This window comes from Crocodylus siamensis, chromosome 2 (assembly GCF_052110815.1).
Source record: "Crocodylus siamensis isolate JL-2025a chromosome 2, ASM5211081v1, whole genome shotgun sequence".
In the NCBI taxonomy this organism is placed as follows: Eukaryota; Metazoa; Chordata; order Crocodylia; family Crocodylidae; genus Crocodylus; species Crocodylus siamensis.
In genome coordinates, this window is record NC_143396.1 from 291,119,897 (window position 1) to 291,137,332 (window position 17,436).

A 17,436-nucleotide genomic window follows, 5' to 3' on the forward strand; every position below is an offset into this window, starting at 1 on the left:
GAATTACACACACACTTCTGTGGATACATTGATAGAGGTGGCTTTTGCAAATTTGGCTCATTTTGCTTGTATATAGATTTAAAAATACATTTGCATTTAGATTATTTTTTCTGCATCTTTTTTCTTCATCCGTATTCAAGGTAAGTGTACTTCTGCCTGGGAGTCCTGCATCCTGCAAACTACAAAAGAGCTGTCACAGTTGAAATAGTCTGTTATTCAGTCAAAAGGAGGCAGTGTTTTAAAGGGGAAGAAAATCTAAGTGTTAGTATTGAATGAATAAAAATGCAAGAAAACAATATTAATTTTGCTTAGTATTTTTCACCTTTATGCTTTATTTGAAACAGTTGTATTAAATAGCTAGTGCTCAGAATTTCATATCTAGTTAAAACTTGTAATGCTATTTAAAACTTGTTTAGGGCTACATACATCCCTAATAATGTGAATTGGTGCTAATTTCATCCCAGTTGAATAGCAGTCCTTGTTTTCTCTTAGTGTAAAACTTATCTATACCAGAAAGTTGCATTGATTTAATTTAAAATATTTTAAAAACTCATTTAGTTAATCTGGTCATCTACATAGATATTTTATACGTGTAACATATAAACACAAGATGTTGTTTCAAACTAAAATTGCCTGTGGTAATTCTTATGGAAAAATGAAAATTGTTGGAAGCTTAACATAGAATTTTCCTAATACTGTTAATCTTTTAAAGCAAGTTTTGCATAATTGGTGAAAAATATTTTTACACAAGGTAAAGAAGTATAGAATTTGGAAGGGAAAAAGAAGCCTCATATTATCTATAACACAAAATATAAACTAATATAACCATTATATTAATATTATTTCCCTCTACTTATAGAGTAAAAACACAATAATTCTCAAGAACACAGTGTGAATTTTATAAATTATCAAGTGAAAAATGGAAATAAAAAATCCCAAAGATCACGCACTGTATTTTAGTTTTATCCTTCGTGGCTTAATGTTTTTGATACTTTAGGGTATGCTGTTGTATGTTTGCAAGTTTTATAAAAAGAATGAAATCTTTTGAAATGGCTTTGTCAAATGTGTATTGTAAATAAGATGAGTGTTTTATTTTTTGGGGTGGTGTCTCCCCACTGTCTTTCTGAAGTTGTGATGTGTGTCTATATCTTACTTAGGGGAAACTTTGCAGGAAAAACCTTCTCCAATACAGCTGAAGCCAGCCTTAGTAAGATCATCAGCTTCACGGAGAGGCCTGAATGGGACTAAACCTGTGCCCCCAATACCTAGAGGGACAAGTCCATTGCCTGATAAAGCTGAGTTAAACACCACAGAACAGAAAAACGAAGAGACTGAGAGTATTTGGATGAGTGGAAATGACGAGAAACCTGCAGTTGATCTCTCAGAATTAAGTGTCAGTGATAAGGAATTGGACCAGGAAGAGGTTGGAATTCAGTGTGTTTTTCATATTCTAAATGGATGCTGGAACCTGTTTTATTTAACAAAAATATAGCAGGGAGAGAATGTGTGAGTGTATCTTTGTGGCTGTCATAACACAGAAGACTACGTTAAAATAATGTTGTGCATCTGATAGAAACTCACTAAAGCAATAAAAGTCAGCGTTGAATTTCATTCCATGTGTCCTTAACACATCAGTGTTATGCTCAGTTAATCAAAGGGTTTCAAATCAGCTTGTTGATTTTTTCTGTTTTTATAGTACCAGTGGATGAATTGAAGACATTTTCAGTCTCAACTCTAACTTCCTTTGCTTTTATCTATCTTGAAACATCAGCGCTGCTTTGAGTGTAATACTTGCCTCAATTTTTTTTTCAAAGGGCTAAAGTCAGCTGCTTGATTCTGTTTGACTTCTAGTTCAAACTCTATTTACCCTTAAAATTTGTTGAAAATAATTGCAAGATGGAAGAATTTTTAGAGTTATGTCTTTTATTGGACTAGCTATATAGTTAGGATAAAGTTAGACAAGCAAGACATTCTTCGTTAGGCCTCCCTTACATTTGAAAGCTTGTCTGACTTTATCCCAACAGCATAGTCAGTCCAATAAAAGATACTACCTTAAGAAACCCTTGCATCTTGCATAATTTCTGGGGCATCATGGCTACAACGTCACTCTTACCCTTTCTTGAAAATTATTATCATTGTTACAGCCAGTACACCCTTGCTATCCTGACATGCTCAGGTCTCTACAGAGTAATTAAAAATCTGAGATAAGTCATTAACTGGAGGAATTATGGTGTCACCCATGGACCCATTATCATGTTAAACCCCAGTTTAATACAACACTCGTGAAATAAGTTACTAGGCCTAATTGGCTATCCTTAGTGTGACTCTTTTGCTTTTAATGGATCTCCTGCAGGGATTGGTGCGGCCCAGGCTGTATGTAGAATAGCCATTGCTCTAAGCATGCCAATTAACAGAATGCCTCTATAAGAATAGTTTAACTCTAACACCTCTAACATTTCCCTTGTTCCACACCCTCATGACTGTGGTGTGGGATACCTGATGCTTTTATAGGACATTCATGTTAGAACTTACCCCTAGTGTCTCCATCAGTACCATGAGAAAGCAGATAAGCTGCAAGCCCTTCAGGAGGCAGGTAAGCTGCTTGAGAGGTGCAGTGATGTTCCACAGCAAGTCTGTGCTTACGGAAGTGATCTGTCTTGCTGGTCTCTGCCTCTGAGACCCACGTATAGGCAAGGATTTCATCGCTAAATCACCGTTTCAGGCACAGTCAACCTTTTGAAACGCTTGTTAGCTGTGCATACATGCAGAGAGCTAAGAAAAACTTGCACAAGCACTTAGGATGTTTCATGGCAACTGCTTGGAAACAGCATTGTAGTCCTCACTGATACAGATTCAGACCATTGCAGAGGTAGTGTATGTTGGAAGCACCAGCATTACAGATGCAATGATTTTTCCAGTCCTCCCAGCACTGTTCTATGGTGTGCTTGCCTGCTGCTCTGCTAGCTCATTGGTTATCATGTTTCAACCCCACCCCCAAATTCCATGAATATCTGAGAGCAGTCATGGTAGTACTCGAGCAGTTTCTGCTCCAGTAAGAACTATTTCTTCCTTCCTTTCCCCCGTCCCAGAGTAAATGGATGGGGTACATACTACTTAACAAAGCTGTCAGTGGTTATCTCCTCCCACTGAAATCTAGCTCTCCCTAGGGGATCAGAACTTTGCATTTAATGGAAAATTGTAATACATTTTTAATAAAAGTAATAAAGCTCCAATTTACATGAATAAACGATCATTTTTATCCAGCGGGCTTTATCTTCTGAAAACCATAGGTGCATGTATATGAACAAAGATATCATTACACTAGAAGATAAAAGTTAAAGTACCACAGCACTTAGTACAGAGATGCTGGACCTTGTATAGCAGTGAGAAATTGGCCCGTTTGCATTTCTTACCTTCAAGATCTAAAGAGAGAATAGGAAAGGGTAACTAATGTGGTGAGGTACCCCCGCAAATAAATCTTAGCTCTCTACTTGTCTTCCTGTAATATCCATCCAACTGTCCCCATCTAAAAGGTGGGGCTTTTGTTTGGAGGGAGGGAATTCTAATCCAGCTGGGTTTGGATGGGCAGCACTGGTGTTTGGTTGGAGGAAGCCTAGTGGAATTGGTGGCATTCTGATCCAGAAGTGAGTTGGAGGGCTGATTATGGGGGAAAAGGGGGAGGTAATGATTGAGGGAGCCAAGCAGAAGTATATTTTGGTGGCATGTGGAAAAGATTTCTTTGAGTTGGTCAAAGACAGTTGTGGGAGACTGGTGTTTGAGAGAAGATGTAAGAAATGGGGGGAAAAAACAGAAAGGAATGCTGTTTCTCCCACACTTTGTGGCTAATTTATCCAAGGTTACCTTGCTGTCCCCCATCCCCAAACCCTTCCTTATGATACCACCTTTCAGGGATTAAGTTTTTCACTCTGCAGTGAGGGGAGGAAAGCAGATGCAGTGCAGTGGGGCTCCAGCACATCTGGTTTGGGCAACAGCTGCCACTGGTAGACGGGACTTTTGAGGTTCACCATTATATTTCTCCAAAACATGAGTAGTTAAAGTCAGAGGTCTTTTCTACAACTTGCACATTACTACCATACGGCCATTTAGCTAGTCAACACTTACATTTATCATGTACTTGGTAAAAAGAATCAAGAATTGGTAGATGTATTTTTGTGCCTTGCAAAATATGATGTTTATGAAATATCTGAACTCTTTTGCTCTCAAACTGTATTTCTCTGTATAAAAATAATCTTTGATATGAAGATGCTGAGGGGTCTTCACCATTGGAGACATCTAAGCAGCACTTTAGTCATACTGTGAAGAAACTAAGAATGGTAGAAACATGCTTGCATTTAACAGCTTGATTCTTACCTGGTTTTCAATTCTGTTTAGATGCAGAGCTCTCTTCGGACTCTACGCAATAGCGCGGCTAAGAAGAGGGCAAAGCTAAGTGGCAGCACTTCAGATCTTGAAAGCCCTGATTCTGCCCTTAAACTTGATATGTCTGTCGACTCGCCTTCCCGCTCTTCCTCTCCAAATGTGAGCTACAGTGAAAGTGGTGTTTACAGCCAGGAATCCCTGACCTCACCTGTGTGCATAACCCCTCAGGGAAAGAGGATAACGTGAGTGCAATTTATAAATTAATTTATATGTTTATTTATACATGTAAAATCTGTGCCAGTTGTTTTAATGTCTAGATGTTATTTGTGAGTCACTTTGCCACTTAATATGCTGTACTGTGCAGGTATGGTGCAATTATATTGTTCCAATTTGTTCCTGCTTTTCCTTTTAGCTAGTGCCAGGCGCTAGCTATAGTAACTTTGTGTAGCGATGAGAGCCCTGCTGTTGCTAATAAATATTTTATAATGAATCCAACCCTGTCAGAGAGGTTAAGTGAACCATAGCCTAAACAAATGAGTAAAATAGAGGCTGACTAAGAACAAGTCTGGGGCTTTCTTATTAGAGACTGGAAGGCTAATCAGGAAGGAGTTATTGCTTAAACTGGTTTTGGGGGTGGAGAGGAGACAAAGCAATTTAACTATTTCTCATTGTCCCTAACCATGAATGATCAATGAATGCAGCATTTTCATTACAGTATTAATAACTGAGAATTGTTCTAAATTGAGAGAAACTTCATTTTTACAGCTCATATGAAGAAACAGGGTGCTGATGAGATTTATGTTGAGAATGTACAATGGTTTCATGGTTAGCCACAAGCAGTATGCATTCTTTCAGATTTTGTAAAATGAAATGGTAAAAATGTCATGGAGTTTTGTATGTACAGTATCAGCCTGCCTTTCTTTGGATACACAGTAAAGCTGCCTGCAGTTTGGACCTTTAAGAATTTAAATGCAAATAAATAGACACATAGACACACACCCTCGGGCTCGTCACGTTTTTCCTTCTGGAACGCTGACCAGGAGCATTTTGAACACGGTGGGTGTTGTAGAACGTGCCATGTCTGTTACTCACTCACTAGCACTGCACCTTATTATACTACAGCAATTGCAGATCGGGCAGGCCTCTGTCACTTAGGAGGAAATGACGTAACTAAAGCAAGAAGACTGAACCTATAAGAGACTTCATTTTTACAGCTCATATGAAGAAACAGGGTTCTGATGAGATTTATGAAACCAGCTGGGGAAACTTGGGTGGTGCATTGTATGTGAGGAAACAGGCTTCCCTTGAGTCCGGAAATTTGGCAGGAGGGGCCAGAGCAGTGGCAACATTAATTGCTGTAGCTCTGGGAGCCACAGCAATTAAAGCTGCCATTGCTCCCTCCCTTCCCCCCGTTGTAGCCAAATTTCTGGACCCATGGGGGAACTCTGCTCCCTACCCTCAGGGTGGTGTGCAGGGTTGACCCATGGCTAGACCCAGTGTACGAGGTCTGACTTGGCATACAGCTCTGAAGCCAACTGTCTCTGGAGCCATGTGCTGGGTTGGACCCAGCGTGCTGCGTCTGGGACTATGTGCTGGCTCCAGGACTGTATGCTAGATCACATGCAGCTCTGGCCCCAGTGCTGGTGCAGCTGGATTGGGTCCCGCTGTGCAGCTCCAGCCCCAGTGGAGGCCAGACTGGCAGACTGGATTGCACCACATGGTGTGACTCTGGCCCCAGCGCTGGTTGGATTGGGCCCTGTCACACGAGGTTGAGGTTGATGTGCTTCCAAGGCTCCAGGCCTGGCACATGGCCCCTCAGCCCTGGAGACCCTAGACCCAAGGTACTTACCCTTACTCTAAGGCAAGATCTTTTTTCCTTGTTGGGGACTACCCAAAATTGAGGGTGTATTATATTTGGGGGCATGTTATACATGAGAAAATATGATACTTTGAGCTTCCCTATGTATTTTAAAGAGTGTAGTTCAGATCCTAACTTTCAAGCATTGGAGGCTGGGATTGTCTTGTTATCAGTCATGTAAAAGTGCCAACTCACCCCCCTATACTTCACCGTACTCACAGAGGAATCAGTTCAGACTCTGGGAGAGGATGCTTCAGACTTGTATTACTATTCAGTTGTTGGCACTAGTCCTTATATTCAGTCAGGCTCATGACTATGTAAAGTGAGCTTGGTGTGTTCAGTGTGTTTCACAGTGCACAACCTGAACGTTTCCATCAAGTATGACAGTAATACTGGACCATCACATGTGGCAGCTTTGCTGGCGGTCTTGATGGTATAGAGTTACATTAACATGGCAAGTGAGCTCTTGTCTGGACCCTAAAGGTAGGTCCTGCAGTGAATATATATCGGCAGGGAGTAATGCAGAATCTTACAGAGCCATGGTCTGAGATTAAACTCAGTGTTTAACACTGCAGGGCTCAGTTGCAGCACCTTTAATGAGGCCTACAATCAGGAAAACAGACATTTTAGAAAAGAAGGGATAATAGATATGTACAAGTAGTTTTCTGAGGTGGACATCTGTGCAATTGCAACTGGACTGAAACCACAAACTAACTTTTCCAAGGTTGCTGGCGGACAAATACCAGTGTCTTTTGATAGCAGTGTTGCAGTGATAGTGGTCCAGAGAACATATAAGGAGAAACATTTTCTGGTAATATCTTTTATTGGACCAACCTTATTGTTGGGCGAGAACCTGAGGAAGGACAATTTATGGCTCAAAACTTGTCTAACATCTTTCCCAAATATAGTTGGCTCAATTAAAGATACTTTATCCCCAAACAAATCTTGCTTCTCACACTGGCTTTTGGTCACTGCCATCCCTTCCCTGCCTGAGAACAGTGGGTCAGCAAACTCCCAGAATATTTTTATTAATTTTAATTTGGTCCTAAAACTAGTGCTCTTTTGATTTAATGAAGAGGGGGGCCTTTGTAATGGAGGCGAGATGGTGAGCCTGTTTTCTACCACATGAATTTTTGTTCCTGTCTGTAGTGTGGACCTGTAGGTGATCAGCTGGAAGTGTATATTTTTGTGGGGAGAAAAAACAAAATGTATTAGTTTGACCTTGGTGAAAAAATGTTCTTAGGTGAGGCCACAGCCTCTGCAGAAGCATATTTATGGCAGTGATTTTCTCTTGTGGCAGGTCAGACATCTTTCCTCTACTTGGCAGCAAATCGCGACCAGCGAGGCTATCTTCAGCAAGAAATAGATGCAGTAACGTAACAGAACAAAGCCCCAGTGCAGGTATTTTATTGCATATGTAAAGATGTAGCCTATTCAGTCGAGGTGACAGAGTTGACTCTCTCCAATATTTTCATTAAAAGCTCCATTCAGTAGGATCATTTGTCTGCTTTTATTTGGTCTAACAAATGTTGTCCTAGAAAAGCCCCCCACCTTTTGTTGTATTAAAATATATTTGAGATATTGAGATTATACTGTAGCTTTTGGCAGTTATGGCTCCATTTCTTTCTGTACTCACCTAGAATATACTAAGGTTTGCTCTGAAGGTGAGGGTTTACAGTTCTCTGTAATAACATTTTGCTAGAAACCAACTAGACAGGAGTAGATAGGAAAGATGAGTCAAAAGAGCTCCCTCCATGAACGTCTTGGTAGGAAGCTTAGCCTGTATGATGCTGATTGTTCTTAATAACGCCTTTAATATGAAACTGTTTTTAAGTTGATAAGGACTGCAATACAATGCAGTAGAAAATATCTCGGTATGTTTTAATGACTGCTTCATTATTTCTGGTTAGTTGAACCAAGGCTTATTATTAATGATTCATTGCTCATTGCCTAAGATTTATTTTAAAGGCTTTCGATCAGAAGCAGCTTCTCAGGTTTCGGGCTGAGTGTTCAGTCATAGCTTCTAAATTAACATGCAGGTAAAAAATATCTTTGTGAATACAAATGTAGTAAACACTAGGCAGTTCTGTTAGTATGTGCATATCCCTGTGCATACAAACATGGCTGTTATATATATGTATTCCAAAGTTAGCTTTACCTTGTCTAAAATGCAACTTTTTAAGGTTTTTTTTTATTACAGGGATGCACCATTTATTAGTTCTCATTGAACATGTGGTATGGATTCTGTTGTGCAGGGATAACATCTCAGGATAAAGGAAATTCTAATGTGAGCATAATTGGCCAGCGTTTGAACTATGGAAATGGATCTGGTGAAAATGAAGATGATAAGCAGAGAGAAGTGTCACCCAGTGTTTTCAAAGGTCAGAACAAAGACCACCAAAGACATTGTAAACCTACAAAAGGTTAGTGAGTTTCCAACATTGCTCTCAACTGTGTGTCCTGTTTATCATAAAAAGAGCATTTTAGCTGTTTTAAAACATTTTATAAAAATAGTTCATGGCATTCAACTTGGTCCTATTTTAATTTGTTTTGTTTATTTTTTGGCAAAAACCTATTCATAGCTTTTTATGTCTCTGTTTTTAAATTAATCCATTGTTTGCTAATAATATTTAGTTTGGTAGCTTTTTATGTTTACATCCTAGTGAAGTCTTGAAAAGTTGTGTTGGTTTAGCACAAAGCAGTCATTAGAAGTGTGCCAAAACTCCTGTTTCTTGCATCATAAACAATTCTTTTTAAAGGTTTTCAGCTTCGTCCTATTTCTCTGACAGTGGAAGTTGTAAGCACGGTGCAGTGATAATGTTCTCTTTAATTATATAAGGTAAAATGAAAGTCAGTTTGAAATAACGCAGTCTTTCACCTTGTTCATTGCTTATGCAAAACTAGTTGATTGGCAGTAGTTAAAGTAAACACCACATGGCAATATTTTTTTTTACAAATATGGAATAAATCAGTCTTAACCCAAATCCTGATTGATGGGTGTGAAGTGCAAGGAAGGTTTTTGAGAGTTTGTCCAATGAAAGTATTGTTTTCTGCTCTCTTTTACCATAAAAGTTTGAGGATTTCATAGAAACATAGAAAACATAAGGCTGGAAGGGATCTGGAGGCATCATTTAGTCCAACCTCCTGCTCAGGGCAGGAAATGAGATGCAGCCTTGGTGCAAGGGCCCTCCTCTCCTCTCCTCTCCCCTCCCCTCCCCTCCAGGGAAATGTTCTAACCACTGGGCTACAGGTGCACTGTTTGGTTTGTCTACATGGCAACTCTGGTCATCACAAAAATGATGATGTGGCGATACTATAGGAGACTGAAACCTGAGCAGTTGGTTAGAGGGGAGAAAGTATTTTAGTCAGACTGTCCAAAAATGGTTTTACTCTGTTTAATCCACAGTGTCTGTTGAATACAAAGCCCTGGGTCATGGGCTGACTGTATCAGTTGTTACACCACTTGGGACAGTGGGTCTGAGGCTATAGTAATATAAATTGTAATAGCATTTTGCTAAAGACTTTGTACCCTCTGCTTGTGTGACTAAGTTATGAGAGCCCACAATAACCGGAGTCCTAAGAAGTTATGCAGAAGAACTTGGAAAGCTGGGGCTGGGTATAACTGAATTTCAAAGGGATGGAATAAGAAAATGCAAATGATGTGTCTTTTGGAGTCCTTATGCAAAAGCTTATGAATGCTTCTGAATCTCCAACTTGGGTAGCGCTAACTTGTTCCCAAGCCTGTGTGCTGATCTGCCACTATCACAGATTAACATAGCTCTATTTGCAGCCAGGAAATCTGAATGAACATATAAAATGTACATAGTTTGGCTGGTGAAAAATTGAAGTACTGGTGCATTAAATGCTGCTGTAAGCAGCAAATTAATGGTTTTCAACAAGTGCTGAATTAACACAATTGGGCTGAATTATTGAAAGTTAGGTGCCTGTAAAATGTTTCCATTAAGAAAATGAATATTTAATGTTTTTGACAGGTTATACTTAGCATACTTCATAGATTGCCTGCTTTCTGAGGATTTAATCATTCATCATGCCTTGCCATACTTCAGTAACCTGAAAGTGCCATTGTGTTTAAAAGTGATTAATCAATTCTAACAGGATCCTAAAAAAATGGAATAGTACTAATGAGTAAACTACCTGATTTAACTTAAGCTTTTTTATGTTAAATTTTTAGTATTTACAGGATCCACATCTAGTTTGCAGCAAGTTAACAACCTAGACCTCATTTCATCGAGTGGCTTATCTGAAGATTCAGTAGTAGTTGTTGGAAAAGGTATTTCACATATTACCCTCTTTCTTACATGATATATTTAACATAGAAATAAAATACATATTTTTGGAGGGTTGGAAGTACAATTGTTCATTTAAATAACTGTAATATAAAGTTTAAACAAGCCCCAGGTTTTAAATAAAAAAAAAATATAAAAACCCATTCATGTTGAAACAAGCCTTATCTTCAGTCTCCAACCTTTACTGGTCTGTAACTTGTCGTAGGCTAGATCTTTCTTTGCTTTTCCTGTCAACCTGAAGAAACTACTGTCTGTAGAAACCAAAATTTCCTGTGGCTGTGAGCAATGTGAGAGGGTTTTGTGGCAACATACTGGTTATAAGCATTGCATACACTTTAATCTCCATGATGAGAAATGATGTCTACATTATACTGCAATACTGGCATTAAACTGTGAATAAAAAGGTGAAAAAAATCACAAGGGCCAGATTCTGCCCTTGGGCAGTTATATACAAGATATGTGGATGGTCCCAGTATGTTTACTGGAGCTGTGGGGCTAGGTGCAGACATTCAGAAAGCCCAAGGCGGAATTGATTTAAGTCATAGGTTTTTCTGTAAACAGCGTCATTTAGATCAGTAGTGAACAGAGCACACGTTTACTCTTCGAAGGTGGGGGGATCATATACTGGGTTCCACCATTTTTAAACCTGACTGTGTGCACCAAACTTTTGTTCTGTTATGGGTGTAGACTGGTTTCTGCTCACTAATACTGGTAAAAGTGTAACATCTGTACCTGGCTTGTTAGTTTATCTCTAGATAGTATGTGGTAGTAACATTTAGTAGCAACATGTTTATATTCTGGAGTTTTGGGCCCTGGACAGACATAACACCCATAGTACTACAAGTGCCCTTGTAGCACTACACAGTCTCCCAGGAGCTGCAGCAGGCTCACTGACTGGCTCTCCTCCCCCAGTGGGTCAAGGGGAGCAGAACTGCAAGACCAAGACATGATTCTTGGCTGCAGAGAATGCTGCTTCATGTTTTTGCAGGGATTTCATACCACTTCAGCCAGGGGGCTTGGTAGGGGTGTGTTACATCTTTATGATTTTAAAATGCTTGGAAGTGCTGTTGAATTTGCAGTGCTGAAATGTTACATCTGTCTAGGGCCTTATTTTGCTTTAGTTTATTACTGAGCAAGTTCTGCTCTGTGAAAATGGCATTGTGAGTGAGTATACGATATGACATGGCAATACATATGATACAATATAATATGACACCATTTCAGGTGTCTTTGGAAGCCCCCTCTCTGCGCCACTAACGTACAGCCAGTCCCTGATATTGTGCGTGGAGAACAATGATGTCCACTCTCTCAAGCAAGGCATTGAGCCACCCTCAGGCATCTATGGCAGAGCCGTCCAGCAGAGCAGCACGCCTTATCTTGATATTGAAAATGAAAAAGATGTAAGTGTCAAGCAAATTTGATTTTTTTTTTTTAAGTGTCATTAATGAATGCACTTTATCGTCTCCAAATCCCGATAAATAAGTGTTTAATTATAGCTTGGTGGCTGGTGACGGAATATAGAACATTTTTGAGATTGGTAGTTCATTTCCAATGTAGGTCAGAATCTGTGAATAAAGACAAATTGGTGGTGAGCTTCTGAATGAAATGGCAAAATTTTCCTCTGACTTCATACGATTTTTTGCAAATGTTCATGTGACCAGAGTTTTGCTTGTGCTAGTATTCACAGCAAGTTTCATGTAGGCCTGAAACAGAGATTCATTTGTATGCATCCCAAAATGTCTATTAGCATTGACACTGATTTCTCCCTGAACGGAGCTGGGTGAGAAGTGGTTTTCCTGTCCATCAAAGTTTTCTGTTATTTCAAACATTATCCTTTTCTGAACCGAGATGAACCTGAGGTTTTTTAAACAGTATATGAAAAGAGAAGGGGGAAGAGAGACCCCAGAATAGTGAAAAGCCAAGCAGTTAGGTTGTTCCCTTGGGAAGCTGGAGAGGAGGGGCACACGGAAGTGCTCTGGGTTAGAATACAAGGGAGTCGCTGGGAAAGATACTTAATGGTGGGGGTCTACTACAGACCACTCAACCACGGGGAAGAGCTAGACCAGGAATTCTTAAGTCAGCTCACGGAGGTAGTTAGGTCAAAGGACGTGGTCATCGTGGGTGACTTGAACTTTCCAGACATCTGCTGGGAAGAGCATTCAGCCAGGTCTGAATGCTCACGTAGGTTCCTAGGCCAAATACAGGACCTCCATCTAACCCAGGAGGTGCACAGCCCCACCAGGGGAGATGCCTTGTTGGACCTGGTGCTGGCCACGGGTGACGACCTGGTGCGGGGGCTGCGGGGGCTCGACCCCCTGGGCAACAGCGATCATCGCCTGCTGGAATTCACCATCCAGCGCAAGGTGGCAAAGGCATGCAGCAAGGCAGTGGCCCTAGATTTCAGGAGGGCGGACTTCAGTGAGCTAAGGAGAATAGTCGGGGAAGCACTGAGGTCCCGGAGGGGAGGGGAGCCGGGTGTCCAAGGAGAGTGGTCACTTCTCAAGGAGACGATTCTCCAAGCCCAAAGGGAGGTAATCCCAACACGGATCAAAGGGGGCAGGAGGGTGCAAAAGCCCCCATGGCTCACCAAAAGCATCTGGGAACGTCTCCTAGCTAAAAGGGAGGCGTACACCCAATGGAAAGGAGGGGCCATCCCCAGGGAAGACTATATTGTGGTTGTTCGGGCCTGCAGGGGGGGATCAGGAAGGCCAAGGCAGAGATGGGACTGGGACTAGCTTCCCGGTTTAAGGACAACAAAAAGTCCTTTTTTTAAATACATAGGAGAAAAAAGAAGGTACCAGGTAACGTGGGGCCCCTGCAAGACACGCTAGGAAATTTGGTCGTCACACCAGATGACAAAGCCAACATATTTAACGACTTCTTTGCCTCCGTTTTCCTGAGCAGGGACCAGATCAGCCCCCCACTAGGCCCCTCTCAGGCCCCAGGGGAGGTGCACCTAGGCCAAGGGTCAGGGAGGATCTGGTTGGGGAACGTCTGGAGGAACTGGACGTATTTAAATCAGCGGGTCCGGACGATCTCCACCCTAGAGTACTAAGGGAATTAGCTGCGGTCATTGTGGGACCCCTGGCACAGCCGTGTGAGCACTTGTGGTGCCAGAGGACTGGAAGAGCGCCAACATGGTTTCCATCTTCAAAAAAGGGAGGAAGGAGGACCTGGGGAACTATAGGCCAGTTAGTCTTACCTTGATCCTGGGCAGGCTTTTTGAGAGAGTTATCCTGGCGCATGTCCACAAGGGGCCAGCGGGGTAGATTATGCTTAGGGGCAACCAACACGGGTTCATTAGAGGCAGGTCCTGTCAGACCAACCTGGTGGCTTTCTACGACCAGGTCACCAAATCCTTAGACGCAGGGGTAGCAGTGGACATGGTGCTGGCTCCTACCCTGGGGGTGTTTAAGACAAGGCTTGACAATCACCTTGCCTGGGTCGTTTGACCCCAGTACTCTTTCCTGCCATGGCAGGGGGTCGGACCCTTCCGACCCTACTAACTATGAAACTGTGAGACCCAGGCTCATGCCGCTGTTTCAGTGAGTGTTTAATTATGTATACAGTGGAGGGAAATGGAAGGGGCAGAGAGAGACTCAGCCCAGAAATCTCTTTGGCCTGAAGATTAGGACATTTCATAGAATCATAGAAGTTGGGTCAGAAGGGACCTTATAGCTTTTCAAGTCCAACCCCCGCCTGGGCAGGAGAAAAAACAGCTCAAATGATCCCAGCTAGGTAGGCACCAAGCCTCCTCTTAAAGACCCCCAGGGCAGGAGCCAGCACCACTTCCCTTGGAAGTTGGTTCCAGCTCCTAGCCGCCCTGACTGTGAAGTCGTTCTTGCAGATGTCTAATCTAAACCTCCTCTCCAACAACTCATGGCCGTTACTCCTTGTTATGCGGGGGGGCGCTAGGGGAAACCAGGTCTCTCCCAAACCCTTCTGGTCCCCCCTAGTGAGTTTATAGACAGTCACCAGGTTCCCCTCAGCCTTCTCTTGTGAAGGCTGAACAGGTTCAGGTCCCGCAGTCTCTTATTGTAGGGTCTGCCCTGTAGTCCTCGGATCATGCGGGTGGCCTCCTCTGGGCCCACTCCATGCTGTCCACATCCCTCCTGAAGTGGGATGCACAGAACTGGACACAGGACTCCAGCTGTGGCCTGACCAGTGCCGCATAGAGGGGGAGGATCACCTCCTTGGCCCTGCTAGAGATGCACCTGCATTTGCCAGAGATGCTGAAAACCAAGGTTCAGAAACCTGGGTCTCCTACACGTGCCCTAACCATGAGCTTTTGGCTGTTCTGGCAGAAGTATCTATTTCCATCTCTTTCCTTTTTCTTTTCTTTCACACTCTCACATTTTGACCAGAAGGGTCACCCTGGACTTGTAAGACACGTTCTAATCAAAGCCCATTTTGTCAGGAAATTCCCAGTCAGCACTCACTCTGAGCAGAGACTGTGGGCTAAATAGACATGGAGAAGGAACCGCCCTTTAATGCCTAAAATGGGTCTTGCCTGTTGCAGTTGAGGAATTTTAGCAAGGCAGTGGAGGGAATCAGCTTCTCTTTCTGAACGTACTCTAGTCAGTGGACAAAAAGAGGACTTCAGGTTTTAGGGTTTTTAATTCAGGAATTTTACAAGCCTCATGTTCCCTTTAAAACTCATCTTGTCCAAATATCAGAACCATGTGATGGTTTTACCAGGAGCTGTGTTACATTTTGTTCAGCTTCCCTAGGATTTGTCACCTGAACATTTATCTGTGTAAAATGATGGTGCATTCAAACACCGTGCCTTCAGAAATTTCAAACAACATATAAAGATTACTGAAATTTAAAAAAAAAATGGTGACAATATATCTATTTCCTTTGACTGGATGTTTGACAGCATTTGAATAGCTTTTTCTCTTTTTCTCTACAGATAACAGAGAAAATGATTTAACACACATACTTTTAAATGTAAACAGGAAAGATAGACATCTTATTTAAAAAAAATGCCACGTCATACTTTTTAAAGGTTGTTTTTCCCCCCAGAATGGATTATTTATGAGTGAATAGGAGAATTCAAATGGGCCCAAACTGCCTACTTGTTACTTAGATTGGTCAACAGTTACTCACACAATCCTTTCACTGAAATTAAAGGACTTACAGTCTGGCTCTCAATGCTGTCATAATTCAGAGACTGCCAGGTGGACTATTAGTTCTAGCCCTACTTGTAGCAGACCTTCAGGTGCTAACCTTTGAAGCCAGTATGACTGTTCACACTGTGGAAAGAGTGTGTGTACACAAGTCTCTCTCCTGAGTTAGTGTACATAGATGTCATGTGCGCTGCAGAGTAATAGTAGAAATCATATGTCCCTTGCTTAGGCAAGATCTTCTTGATGCTAAGATTCGGATGATTGCTTGTGTTACTTTGTTTGAATTAGATACAAGTGCGACTCTAATTTTTTTTCAGGTCAAAGTTGCTATGTCAAAGTCTGCCCGGGACAAGATGAGGCAGAAGAAAAAAGAAGAAAAAGAACAGAACCATAGAGAGCATCAGGAAATGAAAGAACTTGAAGAAAAGGAACAAAATCTTTGGGAGCAACTTAAATACAGTGAACCTGAGAAAATGGCATCAGAAAGTACGTGGGTTTTCTTAATGTCATGTTGTGGTGGACTTGGAAGTGTATCATAATTATGGTATAACAGCTTAGATTATTTAAAGTTATGATAGCTCAAAATTACGTAAAGTATTACTGCAGTTTTCCCCCTGCAGTTTAGGCTCCCTAATATATTTACTAGTTTGTTGTTAGGTATAAATATTGCAGGGAAGGAACAATTTCAACTGTTCTGTCAGAGTGTTTTTAAAATCTTTAGAGTCTAGGATTAAGAGATACAGTCTCTTTCCTTTTTCTGATTCTCCTATTCTGTCTGTTTCCCAGATGTAAGTTGTTATGGAGATGCGTTAATGACATCAAGAAACGAGTCTTTCTCTTTAGAAAATATTGCCTTCAGTCCTTCATTGAAAAGAACACCTAGTTTAAAGAAGACACAGTCTTCCACCTTGCTAGATTCAGGTGAGCTGTTAAAAAAGTAAGTTAAATATACCAGGCTTATTAAAATGTTGGGATGCTGACATGCTCAACAAGCCCAGAGTGTAGTCAAGAGTAGTATAATTTATTTGTAAAACTTAATTTTTAATAATATTTTCCATTAACAGAATAGCAGGAAGGGTGCGTTTACCACCACATTTTAGGTCATAGCTTCCCTTGCTTTTTATTATGAATACGGTTTAATTACAGAGCATTCATAGATAGATTCATAGATGCTAGGGTCGGAAGGGACCTCAATAGATCATCGAGTCCAACCCCCTGCATAAGCAGGAAAGAGTGCTGGGCCTACATTACCCCAGCTAGATACACATCCAACCTTCTCTTGAATACCCCCAGGGTAGGGGAGAGCACCACCTCCCTTGGGAGCCCGTTCCAGACCTTGGCCACTCGAACTGTGAAGAAGTTCCTCCTAATATCCAATCTAAATCTGCTCTCCTCTAGCTTGTGGCCATTATTTCTTGTAACCCCCGGGGGCGCCTTGGTGAATAAATACTCACCAATTCCCTTCTGTGCCCCCCTGACGAACTTATAGGCAGCCACCAGGTCGCCTCTCAACCTTCTCTTGCGGAGGCTGAAAAGGTCGAGTTTCTCTAATCTCTCCTCGTAGGGCTTGGCCTGCAGGCCCTTAACCATACGAGTGGCCCTTCTCTGGACCCTCTCCAGGTTATCCGCATCCTTCTTGAAGTGCGGCGCCCAGAATTGCACGCAGTACTCCAGCTGCGGTCTGACCAGCGCCCGATAGAGGGGAAGTATCACCTCCTTGGACCTATTTGTCATGCATCTGCTGATGCACGATAAAGTGCCA

At 41.8% G+C, this 17,436-nt stretch overlaps 1 protein-coding gene across 3 annotated transcripts in view; it reads left to right on the top strand.

Moving 5' to 3' along the window:
- The window catches only part of TOGARAM1 (TOG array regulator of axonemal microtubules 1), a 60,186-nt gene that overhangs the window by 22,535 nt on the left and 20,215 nt on the right, over positions 1-17,436 (top strand). For all 3 annotated transcript variants that reach the window (XM_090034416.1, XM_090034417.1, XM_090034418.1), the window contains 8 exons: positions 1,158-1,423; positions 4,393-4,622; positions 7,539-7,639; positions 8,494-8,661; positions 10,431-10,529; positions 11,770-11,945; positions 15,992-16,160; positions 16,461-16,595. In XM_090034416.1, coding sequence (XP_089890542.1) covers positions 1,158-1,423; positions 4,393-4,622; positions 7,539-7,639; positions 8,494-8,661; positions 10,431-10,529; positions 11,770-11,945; positions 15,992-16,160; positions 16,461-16,595 — 1,344 coding nt within the window. The remainder of the gene's footprint in view (positions 1-1,157; positions 1,424-4,392; positions 4,623-7,538; positions 7,640-8,493; positions 8,662-10,430; positions 10,530-11,769; positions 11,946-15,991; positions 16,161-16,460; positions 16,596-17,436) is intronic.